Here is a 15,309-nt window from a genome sequence, read left to right as displayed (position 1 = left end):
ATAGTAAGTTTGATCCATGTATATATATATATATATATTTGGGCTGATATATGACTTGGAAGTCTTCGTGACATTCTTCTAATTCTTGAAAACAGTATCTACATCTCACATGACTTTAAAATGATTATCATAAACACTTTAGAAAGTGAAGCTAGCATGATTTTATCTCTTGTGCAGAAACGAAAAAAAAAAAGATTTCATGTAGTGTTTATCTTTATTCTGTTTTATTTCCTGGAAATGTCAGCGAAAGTGGAGGGTCATATATTATGGAACAGATTTAAAAGATACCTCTCATATGTTATCAGAAATGAGTTTCACTCGCAGAACCTGAATAAAGTTATGAAGTTTGGGACGGTTTGGGACTACTGAGTAAATGATGTATGAAAGGGAAAGTTTAGATGAAAAAAAAAATCTAATCTTAAGTGTTAAAATATTACAAATTTACTGAATACTAAGCCATTTTTAAATGCATTTAGTTGATGTAGCTCTCACCATGTAAAAGAAGACTTTAACATTATTTTGTCTAATGCTGTCAAGCGAAAATGGTTTAAGATGCTCGATTAGATGAGGTCAGACTGTTGATTTCCTGAGGCCTTAGTCTAAATGATTTCCAGGGTTGTCTGTGAGTTAACAAAAAATATTCATGTTTCATACAGTATTTTCCCATATCCCTGTGACATCGTATGAATCATAATATGATATTAATGCATTCTTAATGCATTCATGGGCATGTGTTTCAGTTGCAGCAAAGACCATTAAATATTTTTTGAACTCGACAAGATGTACTGAGGTTTGTCCACATTATCAGCAGAAGTCACACTGTTTGGAGGAGTTTGAACCTCACTGACTAGCACACTTATATCTGCTGATTTTATGGTTTAAAAAGAATAATTAATCAACACTGGTCTTGCCTTATTTCCAAATGTATATAAATAAACAAAAAATGTATAGAATGCTAGAATAATTCTAGCAATGATCATTCATGAGCCTGTAGTATGAGAGCATTTTGAAACTGAACCATCAACTAATAATATTAGTATAAAAGATGCTCATGTGATGTCCGGATCAGCTGAGTGATTACATTATGGTGGTGTTGAAGTTTAATTATTTGTACAATAACTGATTTTTGCTCTCCATGACAGCTGAACACCTACGTTTACTTTAAATAAAAGTTTAATGGCACCAAATAACTGATTAAGTCATTTTCATTAAAGATCAACCAGTACAACGATTTTTAAGTGTCTAATAACCAGTGTGCAAAATGCATTTTACATAGTTTTTATTTCTAATTTGAATCCAGTGACAAGTTCACAACAATTAGATTAATCTGACATTACAAAAAATATATAGGCTATATATTTTTTTAAGTTAAAAAATCTCTGTTTACAATCCCATTGAGCTGACTGACAGCTTCACCTTTCAACAGACCACGCCCCCTCAGATCCGCCCCCCTGCACACATGCGCGTTCACATAGATATTTTTGAAAATTCACGTCGTTTTATTATACATTTATACACACTGTACAATTTCAAACATGCTCTTGCATTGAATACGACGTTTTGGGTAATTAGAAAACACAGTACCATAAAAACATATGAAGTTTTTTCTGTAATAATTTAGAATACAAAAATAAGCACGACACCATGCGGTGCTAAAGTCCATCATCCAATGTGTAACTTAATGCACGTCTGCTACAGAAGAACATAGTAATTCAAGTTCACTGAGGTATGTTTTTGGCAAGGTTTTTGGGGAGCGCTCTCTCTCTCACACACGCGCTTTCTTTCCCCGAAGCGCGTCACCGACTGTCAACAGCCGCGCGCGCAGCAGTCCCAAAAGAAGGTTCGGGCATGTGTTTGAAGAAGTTTCTGATGCTGCTGAGCTCTCGTGTCAGCTGATCGATGGTTTTGTGCAGGCGCTCGTTGTCGGGCGCTCAGCTCGATCATCTTCTGCTGCATCTCCAGGTTGCGCTGCTTCGCCTTGTCCCTGCTTTTACGCACGGCGATGTTGTTCCTTTCGCGCCGCTGCCGATACTCGGGACTGTGCCTGTCGACTGACTTTTTTCCCCTTTCCTTTCCCAGCCTCCTCCGGGTGTGGGGTTCTGGCTCAGGTGAGGTGGGAGGTGTCGGCTGACCCGTGTGCATGAGGCTCACGGACGTCTGCGCGCACGTCTCGATCTGAGATGGTAAGGACGAGGACACATCACTGTCGCTCCAGTCCGCCTCTGCCTCTGCCTCTGCCTCTTTCTTGATCGGTGCGCAAAAACGCGCCCTTGCCAAAGCCCCCATCCTGGGTCTGCAGCCTCTCCGAGCTCTTTTGCGCAAAAGCGCCTGCCAGGTAAAAGTCAGGCTTTTCATGCTTCACCGTGTTGTTGAACAAGTCTGCAAAGAGCTCATCGTTGCAGATCTCCAAAGGAACCGTGGACATGGACTCGATGTATGCGCTGAAGTCGATGGCGCTCTCATCATCGTAGATGGCAGGCGCGTTGCTGAGCTCCATCATGCTGTTGCTGCTGCTGTTATTGTTGTTGTTGTCCTCGGACGTGCAATGCTCTCCCTCGGGTTTGGCATCCCCTGGCATGACCTTATTATCATAGAAGTTGGCAGGCTCCATTGCCCAGCTCATGTTGCATGGTGGCGTTACGCACTGCGAGTCCAGGTTGTACATGTCAGACATGGACACAGCGAAACTCAAACTCGATCAGCAGATGCTTTCCTTGTCCCAGTCCACAAAAGGCGTAATTTTTTTTTTTTTTCACGCGCAATCACACGCTGTCTCGCGCACCTAGCGCGTATCTCCAAAAGTCTGGCTGTCTCGCGCACAGGTGTTAAAGTCCTCGTAGCTCTCTATCGAAACTCTGCCGTCCGCCTGAATAAGTACGAGCGCACGGCTTGCGTCACGGCATCAACGCCCCTTCCAGGAGCCAGTGAGTGTCCAGCGTCAGTCACATGTTCCGCCCGTGCTCTTATTTGAGGAGACTCGGGTGTGCGTGAACGCCTACACAAACTTGTAAGAACAGTCTGTCAGAACTTCATGTTGTAGGACATGAGGACAAGTTTGAATGCGTACGCGAGTGTACTGTACATTCATGCATACACAAATAAAATTAATTTAAATGGACAGAATGAATGTTTGGTTAGTTTTTATTTATTATTATTACTATTATGGATTTTCGTTCGGATTATAATATTAATAATTTAAATTATTTTATTATACTTATTATGAATTTTTGTTATTTATTATTATTATTATTATGACCTCAAGCTGAATGCGTATGCATGTGTAGAAAGAAGGATCAGTGAGAGAAAATTAATGCGCCATTACCACCCTTCCTGAATAAAAAAATAATGTAATAAATTAAAAATATTTTTTGTTTACTATTTTAGTTATTACTGTTGTTTTTGTTGTTGTTGTCGTTCATATTTGTTATTATATTATTATACTTCATTTTTTTGGACATGAGGGCATGTTTGAATGCAAAGAAAGAAGGATCGTCGAGAGACAATTAATATAAATAAATACGAATAAAATATTTTTGGTTCATTATTATTATTATTGTTGTCATTATTGCTATTATTATAATGTTGTTGTTTTTGTTGTTAAGTGTGTTTATTGTATACTTGGAAATATACACAATTTAAATTCATTTATTTTTCCACATCCATGTATTTGAGAAGCACACTGAACGTACAAATTCAGTACAAAAATAATATAAATTGAAACGACATTAAAGCATTAAAGCAAGCAAAATTTAGGTTATTTGTTGTTAGTTATATTTAATTTGTAAAAATCATTTTGCTGTTATATAAGCAACACAATAAAATGTTTTATTCCCTGCCTTAGACTTGTATTAATAAATAATTTTCCTTAGTGAGGCCAAAAAGTCATTCATAATTTTGTGAGGATGCTACAGTTGTTTTTCTATATGTAGGCATATTAATCTTGTCCACGTGGACATCTAGTGGATGTTAGAGGAATGACCTCTGTTTATTCTGTGTTGATGTTCTTTCCCGCGAAAACTTTGGACGATACCAAAAAGTTCATGCCATTCGTTTATATCACCCGCCCTATAATTGCCAACCTGCCATTAAAAGCGTTTGAAAAAGATTTGATTGTAATTTTAAACATAAGTAATCGAAAAGAATTGCGTAATCTAAGAAATAACGATTTTTTTTTATGATTTAAACACACATTTCGATCACTTCCCCCTCTCGACTGATAGTGAGGAGCGTATTGTTGGTTGGTCAAAATTTCCCGCGAATTTACGTCACAGACAGTTTCGCGCCACCGTCCACATTAGAAAATCTTTAATCAATTTGAATTAGAAATCATTATCATGCAAACCAAACAATAAATTCTTCAGCGTCTTATGGTCTGAGTCTTTGATAAATTATGTGACAGACACATAGACACTGTACTTGGAGACAATAAGCATTCATTCACCAAACTACACTTTTGTATCACAGTCATATGTTAAAGACTGAAAGATGAACATGCACAACAAAATGAACAAATTATTCTTATTTTAAAGTCATATAAAAATAATTCAAAATGAAAAAATTATTGATGACCGACCCATAACTTACCAAACCAACCCACTTAATATACTTTACTGAAACTTTAGCTTTAACATCACAGGAATAAATTACTTTTTAAAATACATTCAAATAAAATATTTTACTTTTAAATTGTAAAAAAAATTCTCCATATTACTGTTTTACTGTATTTTTATCAAATTAATGTATCCTGGTGAGCATAAGAGACTTCAAAAATCTTTTTAAATAATCTGACACCAAACCTTTGAACATGCTTTGTTTTCTGACGTGTTTCGCATTATTTTAGAACTGAACTGACACCTGCACTTTCGTGGACTTAAATCACAAACAAGCACTGTGTGAACATACTGTAATCACACTAACCAAGTTGTCCATCATTTAATACACATTACACAATATGATAGCCAGTAAGACTCACACGTTTATTTTTTTTTATTTCAGTAACTCTGAGAGATGTAGGTGATATGAGCCGTGTAATCTGGAGCTATAAGATCCAGTCTCTATTGGATTTCAGTTTATTAACTTTGTGTCCGCTGTGATGAGTAAATTACAGTTGTCAATGCCAAACACTGATTGTGTGAATGTGACCTTGGACAGAGAGTAGATTAGACCCTCACTACTGTCAGACTAAAATTGAGTTTGAATGTTTTCCCCATTTTATTTATACAAATATTTTTTCATTCTTCAGTCCAAAGTTGAAGGGAAAGAGGTTTGTGGTGTTTCTCGTGCAGTTTAAACCATGGGCGTAGGTTTGGTCTCAGCTTTGGTGGGGACACCCCATAACCCCACCCCCCTGGGAATTATTTTGTTGTAAAATACCAGTGATTTAATGGTGATTTAATATAACTGTATAATCTCAAAAAATTAAAATCTGAAACCAAACGTTTTATTAAGATAAATTATTATGTACATTAGTATTACACTAACAAAAAAAAATACTCTGCCACAAGGAAACAAATCTAAATAAATAAATATAATAACCTTTTTCTATTATAAACACTATTTACCCTCCAGTACACACACGTTTATGTGGACTGCAAGATTCTAAGTTAAGGTAACTTACAGGCTAATTGACATTCAGTTACTTGCTAACGTAGCATTCTATCATCCTGGGTAACACATACTATCACCAGTTAATACTATTTTCCACAGAATATGCATTTGAAAGCCTGGTCAGTCACTACTGCTAGTTTATTTTTGTGGCTAGCTAGTTATTTTGCCTACTTACACTCTGACTCTGCTTTATGAAAAAGCTTCTTATGTCTCCTTTCTTCTTCTTGGGTGGCATCTACAAAGTACAAAAAGGGCAACCCCCCACCCGGAATATTAAAATGTTTTAAAATGTGTAAAATGAGACAGCCCTTGTAACTTACCGTCGGTGTCGTCAACATGCGCGTGCACACAAACCGCCGCTCGCTGCTAGTGCAAGCACAAAAGTAGTCCCCGCCCACGCGTGTAGCCTGTCAGATACCCTGCCGCCAATCAAATTACGGCATTCATGTACTGTCGTCGTCGTCCTGGCCGTTAGAATCCATCCAAATAGCAGTGCAAAGATCCAAATAGCAGTTCAAAGGAGCTTGTTAAATATTGGTGGGGACAAATTTGTCATCTTAAAATATTGATAGGGACTAGTACCTAGCGTCCCCCCCTAAACCTACGCCCATGGTTTAAACTGTAACATTTCTTTATTTATCTAAATTTTAACATTCAGAAGCATCAGTGCCATTGAGGATTTGTTCAGGTGTATCATTTTTCTCTTTGTGCCTTTTCTTTTGTATCCCCATGTTATTTTCATTCTGTCCCTTGGTAGAAAGAGGCAAGGGTCGACACAAAAATGGTGCAATAATCATCATGGATGTATGCGAGTGTGTGTGTATGTGTGAGTCAGACTGTTGTGATGTTTTGATAGAAGCCTAGTTATCTCTTCTTTCACTATCACTGTGATAGCATAGTGTGAATAAACGTTTCAGAAAAACATGCATTTATGATCAGTTCTATGCCTTCATTGGCTTAATTGCAAGTCCACAAGTACAGTGCAGATCAAAAATAGAGAACAACCTACAATTTCCTAAATTTCAAGGTCAATTTTTTTGTCCTATTTGAAGTTATCCTAACAGGAGTAGAAAGGCAATTTTTATGCATTTTCATAAATTAATTGCATTTTGAAGCACAGTAAAAAAATAAAATAATAAGAATAAGAATAATAATTATATTTGTAAAACAACTGGCAGCATTCCTCCAATGTTCAATGACATTGCAAGGTGGCTGACTGCTCCAAGGTGACTGATAGAGGATCTCCAGATGAAGACTAAAGGCATGACCCTTTTGACCATTCCAAGAGAAGCTGGTCATTCCAAATCTAAGATTTCTCAAATATTGCAGCTTTACAGTGACTCTAATTCAGCTCCCCCCAAAAGGCTGGTCGTCTACATAAGACAACTGCACGAGATGACAGGATGATTCGGAGACCCTCAATGGGGAAGGTTCAACACTGCAGCTGGAATTGCTTGCGAGTTCAGCGCTGAACTGGGTATGGATCTGTCTCGCCAATTTTAAGAGAAGTCGGGCTGAAAGCGCACACTGCAGTGGCCAAGACTCTCAACAGCAGGAAGAGTCAAAAGGCTAGATTAACCTTTGCTTAGAAGCATGTTGTGTGGACAAAGAAGAACTGGTCCAGACTGGTTCAGACTGGGGGAAAGACTGGATCCCAAGTGTGTAAAGAAGTCAGTGAAAGTTGGAGGAGGAAGTGTCATGGTTTGGGGGATGTTTTCTGCAGGAGGTGTTGATCCTTTTATGCAGCTACATGTCAGGGTGAATGCAGATGATTATCAGAACCTCCTTCAGAGACATGCAGTACCTTCCCTGCAAGTATCTCCCAATCGACCAGCAATTTTCATGCAAAACTATGTCCCCGTCACACTACAAAATGGATAAATCAGTTTCTCGAAGCTAAGAACATTGAAATAATGAAATGGCCTGCCCAGAGTCCTGATCTAAACCCAACTGAAAAACTCTGGAAAATCCCATAATTGATGCAGCTGCATACAATAGATAACACACTTTTATAATAGCTACTGGATGCAGATTTGTGGAAACATCCACCTTCACTTAATCTAGAAAATAATTTGAGAGTAAGACAGAATAATATCAAATATGACAATTTATTATTAGTCAGGTAAAATGTATTATGCCAATTACAAAGTCAATTCAGAGATAATAGTATTAATGAAAATAAAATTAAAGTATTTATATATTGTTCTCTAATCTTGATCTGCAATATATTTGTTCACTTAAGCCTGTGCATGCATTTATTACGATCTTTATTTACGTTTTAAAGTTAAGTGCCCTCTAGCGGGCGTAAAAATAATGACAGTATGAATTGACTTATAACGTCATTACCAATCAAAACGCACGTTTATTTAAATGCAATGTGTGGGCGTTTTACACCGATCTCACAGTATTTCCTACATACTTTACTACTGTAGGTGGCTTATTCATTCGAATGACCACACCTAACCCCAACCCTAAACCTAACCCTCACAGAAATCATGCTAAATTATGATTTATTGAGCATATACATTTTCGTGCACGTCTGTTCCCTGGGATCGAACCCATGATAGCATGATTACATATCAAGGTATAATGCAATAATCTACTAACTGAGCTACAAGAAACGCAAACCAGAGGGCAAATAAAAGAGTACAAAACATTAATATGAAAACGACCTTTTGCCGATAGGGGCGCAATTGAAGTATATACTCTGATGGGTCATATTTCAGGGATTTGGACAAACGACTTATACAAGCGTATTGGTTGGAGGACAGGTTGGTTTTTTAAGTTTTATTGGAGTTTCTGTTCTTTGAATAGCAGTAGTTTTGAAAACCTACTTAAAAGTTTTCTCTGTTCTACCACTCTGGTTGTCAGAATCAAATCTACATCCCTTACTGGTGATATTGTGTATTTTAATTGTCCTTCCTGAGCAGTATTAAGTTGAATAAACAAATGTTACTATTGTTCATTGTGGGAATAAAAGTGTAACTCTTCCACTCTTTGTTTTGGTATTTTTTTTTATTACACCTGCTTTAATTAAGCTGTTTGTTGGATCTGACAGATGTATTGCTGAAAACTTGTCTTACCGTGGAAAAACAGCTTTAATAGAGAATGTTTCCAATTAGTTTCACTTTCTTGATGCTGATGCACTTGCAGAACCATGACAGACATTGTGATTTTTTCCCCCTACATTCTCTCCGTACCTTTCCTTGCCTCTGCCTCTGCCTAGTTTAAGTCTGATATTTTCTATTAAACTAATACTTATTTCCGTGTGTGTGTGTGTGTGTGTGTGTGTGTGTTACTCTCAACAGCTTGACTCAGAGGCTGCAGATATCCTCAATGACCTGCAAGGGAAGCTTAATTCTGTTCTGGATAACCTGAGTGGCATGTTTGCCAAGAGGTAAACGTAATTTTCTGAGCCTGAATTTCATCTGAATATCATTATCGCAACGTTTCTGCGAGTTCTGCTTATAAATGTCACCTTTGTCATAATATCTCTTTCAGAAATCACTATTCATTGTTTTTGTTGGTTTCATTTTTTTTATTAAATGTAAAAAAAATCTTATTTTATTATTTACTTTATTTTGAAGCATTTTGAACGCATCTATAAATATATATACGTTTAAATGAATACAATACTAATCAAGTTTTTTTTTTTTTAAGTGCTACAGAAAAATATATTTTGGGAATAATGCCATTATCATTACCGTCTTGTTTGTCGGCCTAATTCTGAATCATTGCATTCCTCTCTCCCTCTCTCTATATGTATATGTTTATAGTTTCCAGGCCCGTATGAATGCATGTGTGTGTCAGATGGCGGAGATCCTGTATCAGATTAAAGGACCTCTGAATCAGAACAGTCGTAACACAGCGGAGGCTGATGCAGACAACGCACTGCGGCCGCTTATGGAGTTCCTCGACACAAAGTCAGTTCAGCTCAACTTCCTTTAGTTGCTTTTAGACCCGTTCAGATTCAGATCACTTGTCAATTTTTCCACACCAAGTGTCTCCACGTGTGCCCATTTCTGTTTCTTGGCACGCTTGGTATTATATAAAAGAGCAGAAAAAAGTGAATTAATAGCCTGTCATCAGCTGATTGTACTGTATCTCACAAATTGCCCAGGGAAATTCTCCAGACTGCCACATGTAATATGTACATACACATAACCTGTTCATGATGTGTGTTGCAGCCTCAGCATCTTTGCAGACATATGTGACAAGACCGTGTTGAAGCGTGTGCTAAAGGATCTCTGGAGGAATGTACTGATCTGCATGGAGAAAACGATTGTGTTACCTCAGAGCAGCGACAGTATAGTGAGTTATTTTACAGGAAACATACACATGATGGTCAATGTTAGACACCCAAAAAACTAATTTCATGACACAAGCAGTACTATGATTCTCTGTCCCTGCTCTCAAACACCATATGATTATCAGTGTTTTTATTATTATTTCAATTGTCAGTCTTAGTATATTATCTAGGGAAATCAATGACTACAGTACTCAATCACTCAGAAGTGACGGCGATGATCAAATCATGAAAACACAATGATTGAATAGGTTTCTCAGTTTCCTGGCTTTTCCTTTTGTGTTATTTTTTGGTTTTCTTTTTTTCAGTTTTTATTTTAAATTTAGTTTTATTGCAGCATTTTGCATTCGCAAAAACAGAGATTGTGACTAAGCATGACCCACAAGACAGTGGTGATTGATCACGAACAATGGAAAAAATAATGCAATAATTTTTCAAAATTAAATTAAAACATTAAAACATGCCAAAAAAATGCTTTTATTTTATTTGATCATGTTTTGTTTTCAGTTTATTTTATTTTTCAAATGAGCCTCATTTAGTTTTTTTGTTTTTTGTAATTTTTTAACTGGTGGTTACTTGTGGTATGATTTGTCATGGCTGAAATTTCTGCAGTGTTTTAAAGTTAAAACTATTTTTAAATTGAGATGGCATCCGCGCTGTTTATGGCAATTTTTTTAAATAAAGAGAAAAATGTCTTGCACTAGAGTAGACAGCATGACTATAATGGCCATTCTGAAGTTAACACACTTTTGACATTTAGGCTTTTAATAATATAATGTTTTTCAGCTAATACTGCCAGGCAGAAGTTTGAAATATTGTTTTTCTTTTTTAGGGAGCTCAACTTCTTACTGCTGCTAAGGAACTGTCTAAACTAAAGGTGTCAACCATAGTTACCTGAAACATATAATCTCAAGCCTAATCCAGTGGGTGTGGCTAATGCATCTCTCATTATAGGGAGGGGTGGAGCCAAAAAGCTTGACACCAAGGCAATGCGTGATCGTGGAGGCAGCACTGGATTCAATAAAGGTGTGTTGGTGGATATGGCATGCCTGCTGAGTAACAACATGTTAAAGTAACTTTCACACATTGCACACTGAGTGTTTGGGTGCTTGGGATCGGTGCGTCATTAATGTGTGTGGGAAGGAGAGAAAATTAGAAACAGTCTGAGAAAGCTTCTCACCACAAGCATGCCTTTTCACACATTAATTCTTTTCAGCGCCTTTACAGAAGGAAATTCACGCTCATTTTCTCTCTCTCTCTCTTTAACCTGCTACTGGGTAGCTCTTCTTCCATGCTGGTGGGAACGGTTTAAAAAAAGCATACCTGGAGAAGAGCCCTGAGCTGTCATCGCTGCGCTATGCTCTCTCACTATATACACAGACCACAGATGCTCTTATCAAGGCGTTTGTGACAACACAACATGCTCAGGGTGAGATACATACACTTGCACACATGTTCAAGTGCTGACTTTTATCAACCCTTGCACATGGCCACACAGTCTGTAATAATTATTTGACATTTGCAAGACTCCTATATTTTTAAAATGAAATTTTTCCTTGCAGTTCAAAATGGCATGGGCATCAGGTTCACCCCCAAGGAGAACGTTCGACCTGACAGAGGTGGGCTGAAGACTCGTTTATCCTTGACTCTTTGAAGGGCTAGGAACAGTCTCTCTCTTTTTCTCTCTCTCTCTCAATCTCTCTCTCTGTCTAGAGAATTAAATGCAGAAATAAGGAAATTAAAGGGAAAACAGAATTAATAAAATAATAATAAATAATAAATTGAATAAAAGTGTTTGTGTGTATGTGTGTGTGTGTGTGTATATATATGCACACTGCATATGTAAACATAGGTAAGATTTAGTGTTTTTGTGAGCATAGTGCCTTATGTTATAAAGGCTGCATTTATTTAATACAAAAATACAGTAAAAGCATATTGTAATATTGTAATATTTTAAAATATTTTCAACTGTAATTTATTCCTGCGATAGCAAAGCTGAATTTTCAGCAGCCATTACTTCAGTCTTTAGTGTCACATTTGTGCCTCGATAAATATTTCTTCTTATTATAAGTTTTGAATGCAGTTGTGTCTTATTATTATAAATGCTTTTTTTGTGTGTGTGATATATATACAGTATATGTGTGTGTGTGTGTAACACCTAAGCTACCACTTGCACGTTTTAGAAACTTCTATTAAAATCCAGTCAATAGAATTCCAAATTTTTAACCGCAATCAAACTATAAAGTGTTAAAAAAAGCATAAGTTTGACTGCAGTGTGTTGAAAATACAGTATTTGTAAAATGAAGTGGTTTGACAGGCTCTGGGGTTGAGCGGCTGATTGGGGAGGCAGTGATTCAGCTGGATTTGTCGCCCCCTGCTGGGAACACTGAGCAGAAACTCTGTGTCAGAGGTGAGACTACAGCAAAGAGGAGCTAAATTTAGGACTTTTATCTTTGCATTTAAGTGTCTGGTGAGATTATGATGATTTAATCAAGTTTTGAAAAAATCCTTTTAATGAACTCATTATCTCTTTTTCTTCCAGTTATTGCGGTAAACGACATGACATGGCAGACCTCAGGGATGTTTCGTCCATTTGTGGAAGTTAACCTGGTCGGCCCACAGCTCACAGAGAAGAAACGAAAATTCACAACCAAATCGAAAAACAACAGCTGGAATGCAAAGTACAACGAGGCCTTTCAATTGTGAGTAAAAACGCTCTCATATATTATTTAGTTTGAAACACTGCCATTTTCTTTGAGATAAATAGTAGTACTCACTGGCAGTTAAACTTGTATTTAAAAATTACAACATCAGAAACATATTACTGACAATGGTCCCCTCCTTTATTTTAATCTCAGTGTGTTGGGTAAAGGCGTGAGTCTGGATTGCTATGAGATTCAAATAACGGTAAAGGATTATTGTTTCGGTCGTGCGGACCGGGTGGTCGGGATCGCAGTACTGCAGCTACGTGACATAGCAGACAGGAAAAGCTGCGTGTGCTGGTGCCCCTTGGGCCCGCGTATCAACATCAACGAAACCGGGACCACTGCACTACGAATCCTCTCCCAGCGCTCAACTGATGAGGTTGCCAAAGAGTTCGTCAAACTCAAATCTGAGACCAGGCCTGCTGAAGAAGGAAGGTGAAGATGAAACTCAAGGTCGACATCTTCAATTTATCATTAGGATTAAAGTGGACTGGTTTAAACAAGAAACTGATACTATGAGACAAATGAAAAGACTGACAGAGAGACGAGCATTCACAAACCAAGGACCTACACTGTTTATAAAATTGTGTATGTTTATTCAAAGCCTTAAGAGTCACTTCACTGTTTGACTGGCTTCGCATCACTCTTCATGATGGGCAACTGCTCACTAAATGAGTGCTAGCATAGTGTTCCCACGGTCGTGAAAAATCTGGAAATGTCTAGGAAAAGTTAAGGAAATTAATAGAATCTTCATTACATAGTCATTACTAAAATATTGAATTGGCAAGTAATCTCTACATTTGTGTTTTACAAAAATGATCTAGATTACCAAACAACTTGAAAATTCATCGAAATTAAAAAAAATAATAATAATCTTAAGTCAGTACTAAAATATTTTGTTGGCTAGAAATTGGTATTTATGAATATTTTTTTTGAAGATTTACATATAAAATCTAGTAAACAAATGACTGGAAAAGTTATGCAAATTAAATTTTAAATTAGCACTAAAATATTTGGTTGGCTAGAAATGTAAATATTTGGTGTTTTTTTTTTTTGTTTTTTTTTACAAAAAATTATGTAGGCATTTAAATGTTAAAAAGTCAGCATTAAAATAATTTGTTGGTTAGAAATTGGTCAAATTGTTTATCAAACATCTGGAAGTCACAGCAATGTATTGATAAAAAGGTGTGGGAGCCCTGTGAGAATAGAAAAGCAGAACTATCACTTCACAATTACTCAAAGCACATTGTAATGAAAGGTATCAGTAACATCGTGAGAACAAAAAATGGGAGAAGATGTGAGAGTTTTGCCTAACCATGAGTCTATGGGCTCATTCCACATGTTCTCTGTGGCCTTGTGAATGGGAGTGGTCTATTCTACCTGTTTTTTGATTGACAGGCACAGATATGCACATTTAGACATACACTTTTCTCTATTAGTATTGATCACTGATGTGTTCCAGAAATCTTATCTGTGGTACCTTCAATGCATTCATCTTTGTCAAATTGAAAGGCATTTCTTGTAGTCATAGCTTGTTTATGGGTGTCTCAAAACGGATAAATACGGAAGTAAAAAAAAGACAAATATAGACCAACCAGTAGTGCCAGCCATTGAGAAGAGAGGTCCTGTATGAAGCATTGTTTACTTTGTGCCAAGTAGTTTGTATGCTCTCTCTTCTGAGGTGTTTTGTTTGTAATATATGCACAAACAAACAGTCTGTAAAGTAGACTACCACATGTGCATGCATTTCTTGTAAATTCCAGCTTTTGGTCATATGTTTTGTTTATGTTTTGTTAATATGTGGAAAGCTGTTTATGCGTTTTAAACTGTGGAAGGAGTTCACAGATTGTATCCTTATTCTGAATTTATTTATAAATGATTTATGAATTAATGTGTGATTCTGATCTCTCTTTTGGAATCCGTTTTTGTGACACTGGTGTGTTTGTTTGGATGCATTGATCTGTGATTGTAAAACCTACTCTCGCTATTTTAAACTTTCTATATGACTGTCGTTCTTCCTCTTTAATCATTTCCTCTCTTCTTTTGTCTACAGTATTTAACAGCAGAAGCATGTCATTTTTTTAGTGTTCCTTCTCTCTTTAGAAGTGCCTCTAGAAGAGTCTGATCCAGATACGTCCTTGCCCTGGTTGTTGTTTAAAACCACCAGGCCGTTCCACTCCCTTGACCTCTGCCTTTAATGAGGTGACATGTTTTAAAAATCAATGAAACCCAGGTAAGACTAAATTCTGTAGAATGCAGATCACTTATTTGTTTTAATGCTAGCAGTTTGATGTGGAATATGTATGTTTAAAAGTTAGGGAATGGCATTGATTTTGTGGCAAATACTTTTTAACCTCTAAATTAAAGTTATTTTGGTGGTGTCACATTAAGATTCTCTCACTTCTGCGTTTTGGGGCAGTTTAGGGTCATCGGTTCGTTACATTTGTTTTATTGCAAGTATGGATAAACATTGGTAGTTTTATAAATGTTTACTGTAAATATGTTGAGAATCACATACATGTTACATGTTGTATTAGTATGATTAACCTGATTTCTTGGATTTTTTTCTTCTTTTTTTTTATGGGTTCATAATAAGGTTATCTATAATCATTTCCACTTGTAAAATGCATGCATTCTTGCTCCCTGAAAAGTGTGGTATATGGACTATTTAACTGATTAACTAACAGGATG

At 36.7% G+C, this 15,309-nt stretch overlaps 1 protein-coding gene and 1 pseudogene across 1 annotated transcript; one reads left to right on the top strand and one right to left on the bottom strand.

Annotated features, from left to right (window-relative positions):
• Positions 1-1,476: 1,476 nt before the first annotated feature.
• LOC113096057 (CCAAT/enhancer-binding protein delta-like) lies at positions 1,477-2,853 on the bottom strand (annotated as a pseudogene).
• Positions 2,854-8,890: 6,037 nt separating this feature from the next.
• LOC113096091 (protein unc-13 homolog B-like) lies at positions 8,891-15,107 on the top strand. Its single transcript, XM_026261488.1, has 10 exons — positions 8,891-9,004; positions 9,384-9,530; positions 9,795-9,918; positions 10,746-10,790; positions 10,868-10,939; positions 11,195-11,342; positions 11,476-11,532; positions 12,231-12,323; positions 12,456-12,615; positions 12,772-15,107. The coding sequence occupies exons 1-10, from the start codon at positions 8,991-8,993 to the stop codon at positions 13,055-13,057; spliced, it is 1,146 nt and encodes a 381-aa protein (XP_026117273.1). The 5' UTR covers positions 8,891-8,990; the 3' UTR covers positions 13,058-15,107.
• The last annotated feature ends 202 nt before the right edge of the window (positions 15,108-15,309 follow it).

This window comes from Carassius auratus, unplaced genomic scaffold (genome assembly GCF_003368295.1).
Source record: "Carassius auratus strain Wakin unplaced genomic scaffold, ASM336829v1 scaf_tig00215868, whole genome shotgun sequence".
Classification (NCBI taxonomy): domain Eukaryota; kingdom Metazoa; phylum Chordata; class Actinopteri; order Cypriniformes; family Cyprinidae; genus Carassius; species Carassius auratus.
The sequence above is the reverse complement of the archived record's forward strand: the minus strand, read 5'-3'. Positions and strand labels throughout refer to the sequence as shown.

Excerpts from the sequence above, each read along its gene's own strand:
- LOC113096091 (XM_026261488.1), top strand. Across the intron at positions 9,531-9,794 it reads ATGGAGTTCCTCGACACAAA|CCTCAGCATCTTTGCAGACA; the intron begins GTCAGTTCAGCT and ends TGTGTGTTGCAG. Across the intron at positions 11,533-12,230 it reads GAACGTTCGACCTGACAGAG|GCTCTGGGGTTGAGCGGCTG; the intron begins GTGGGCTGAAGA and ends GTGGTTTGACAG.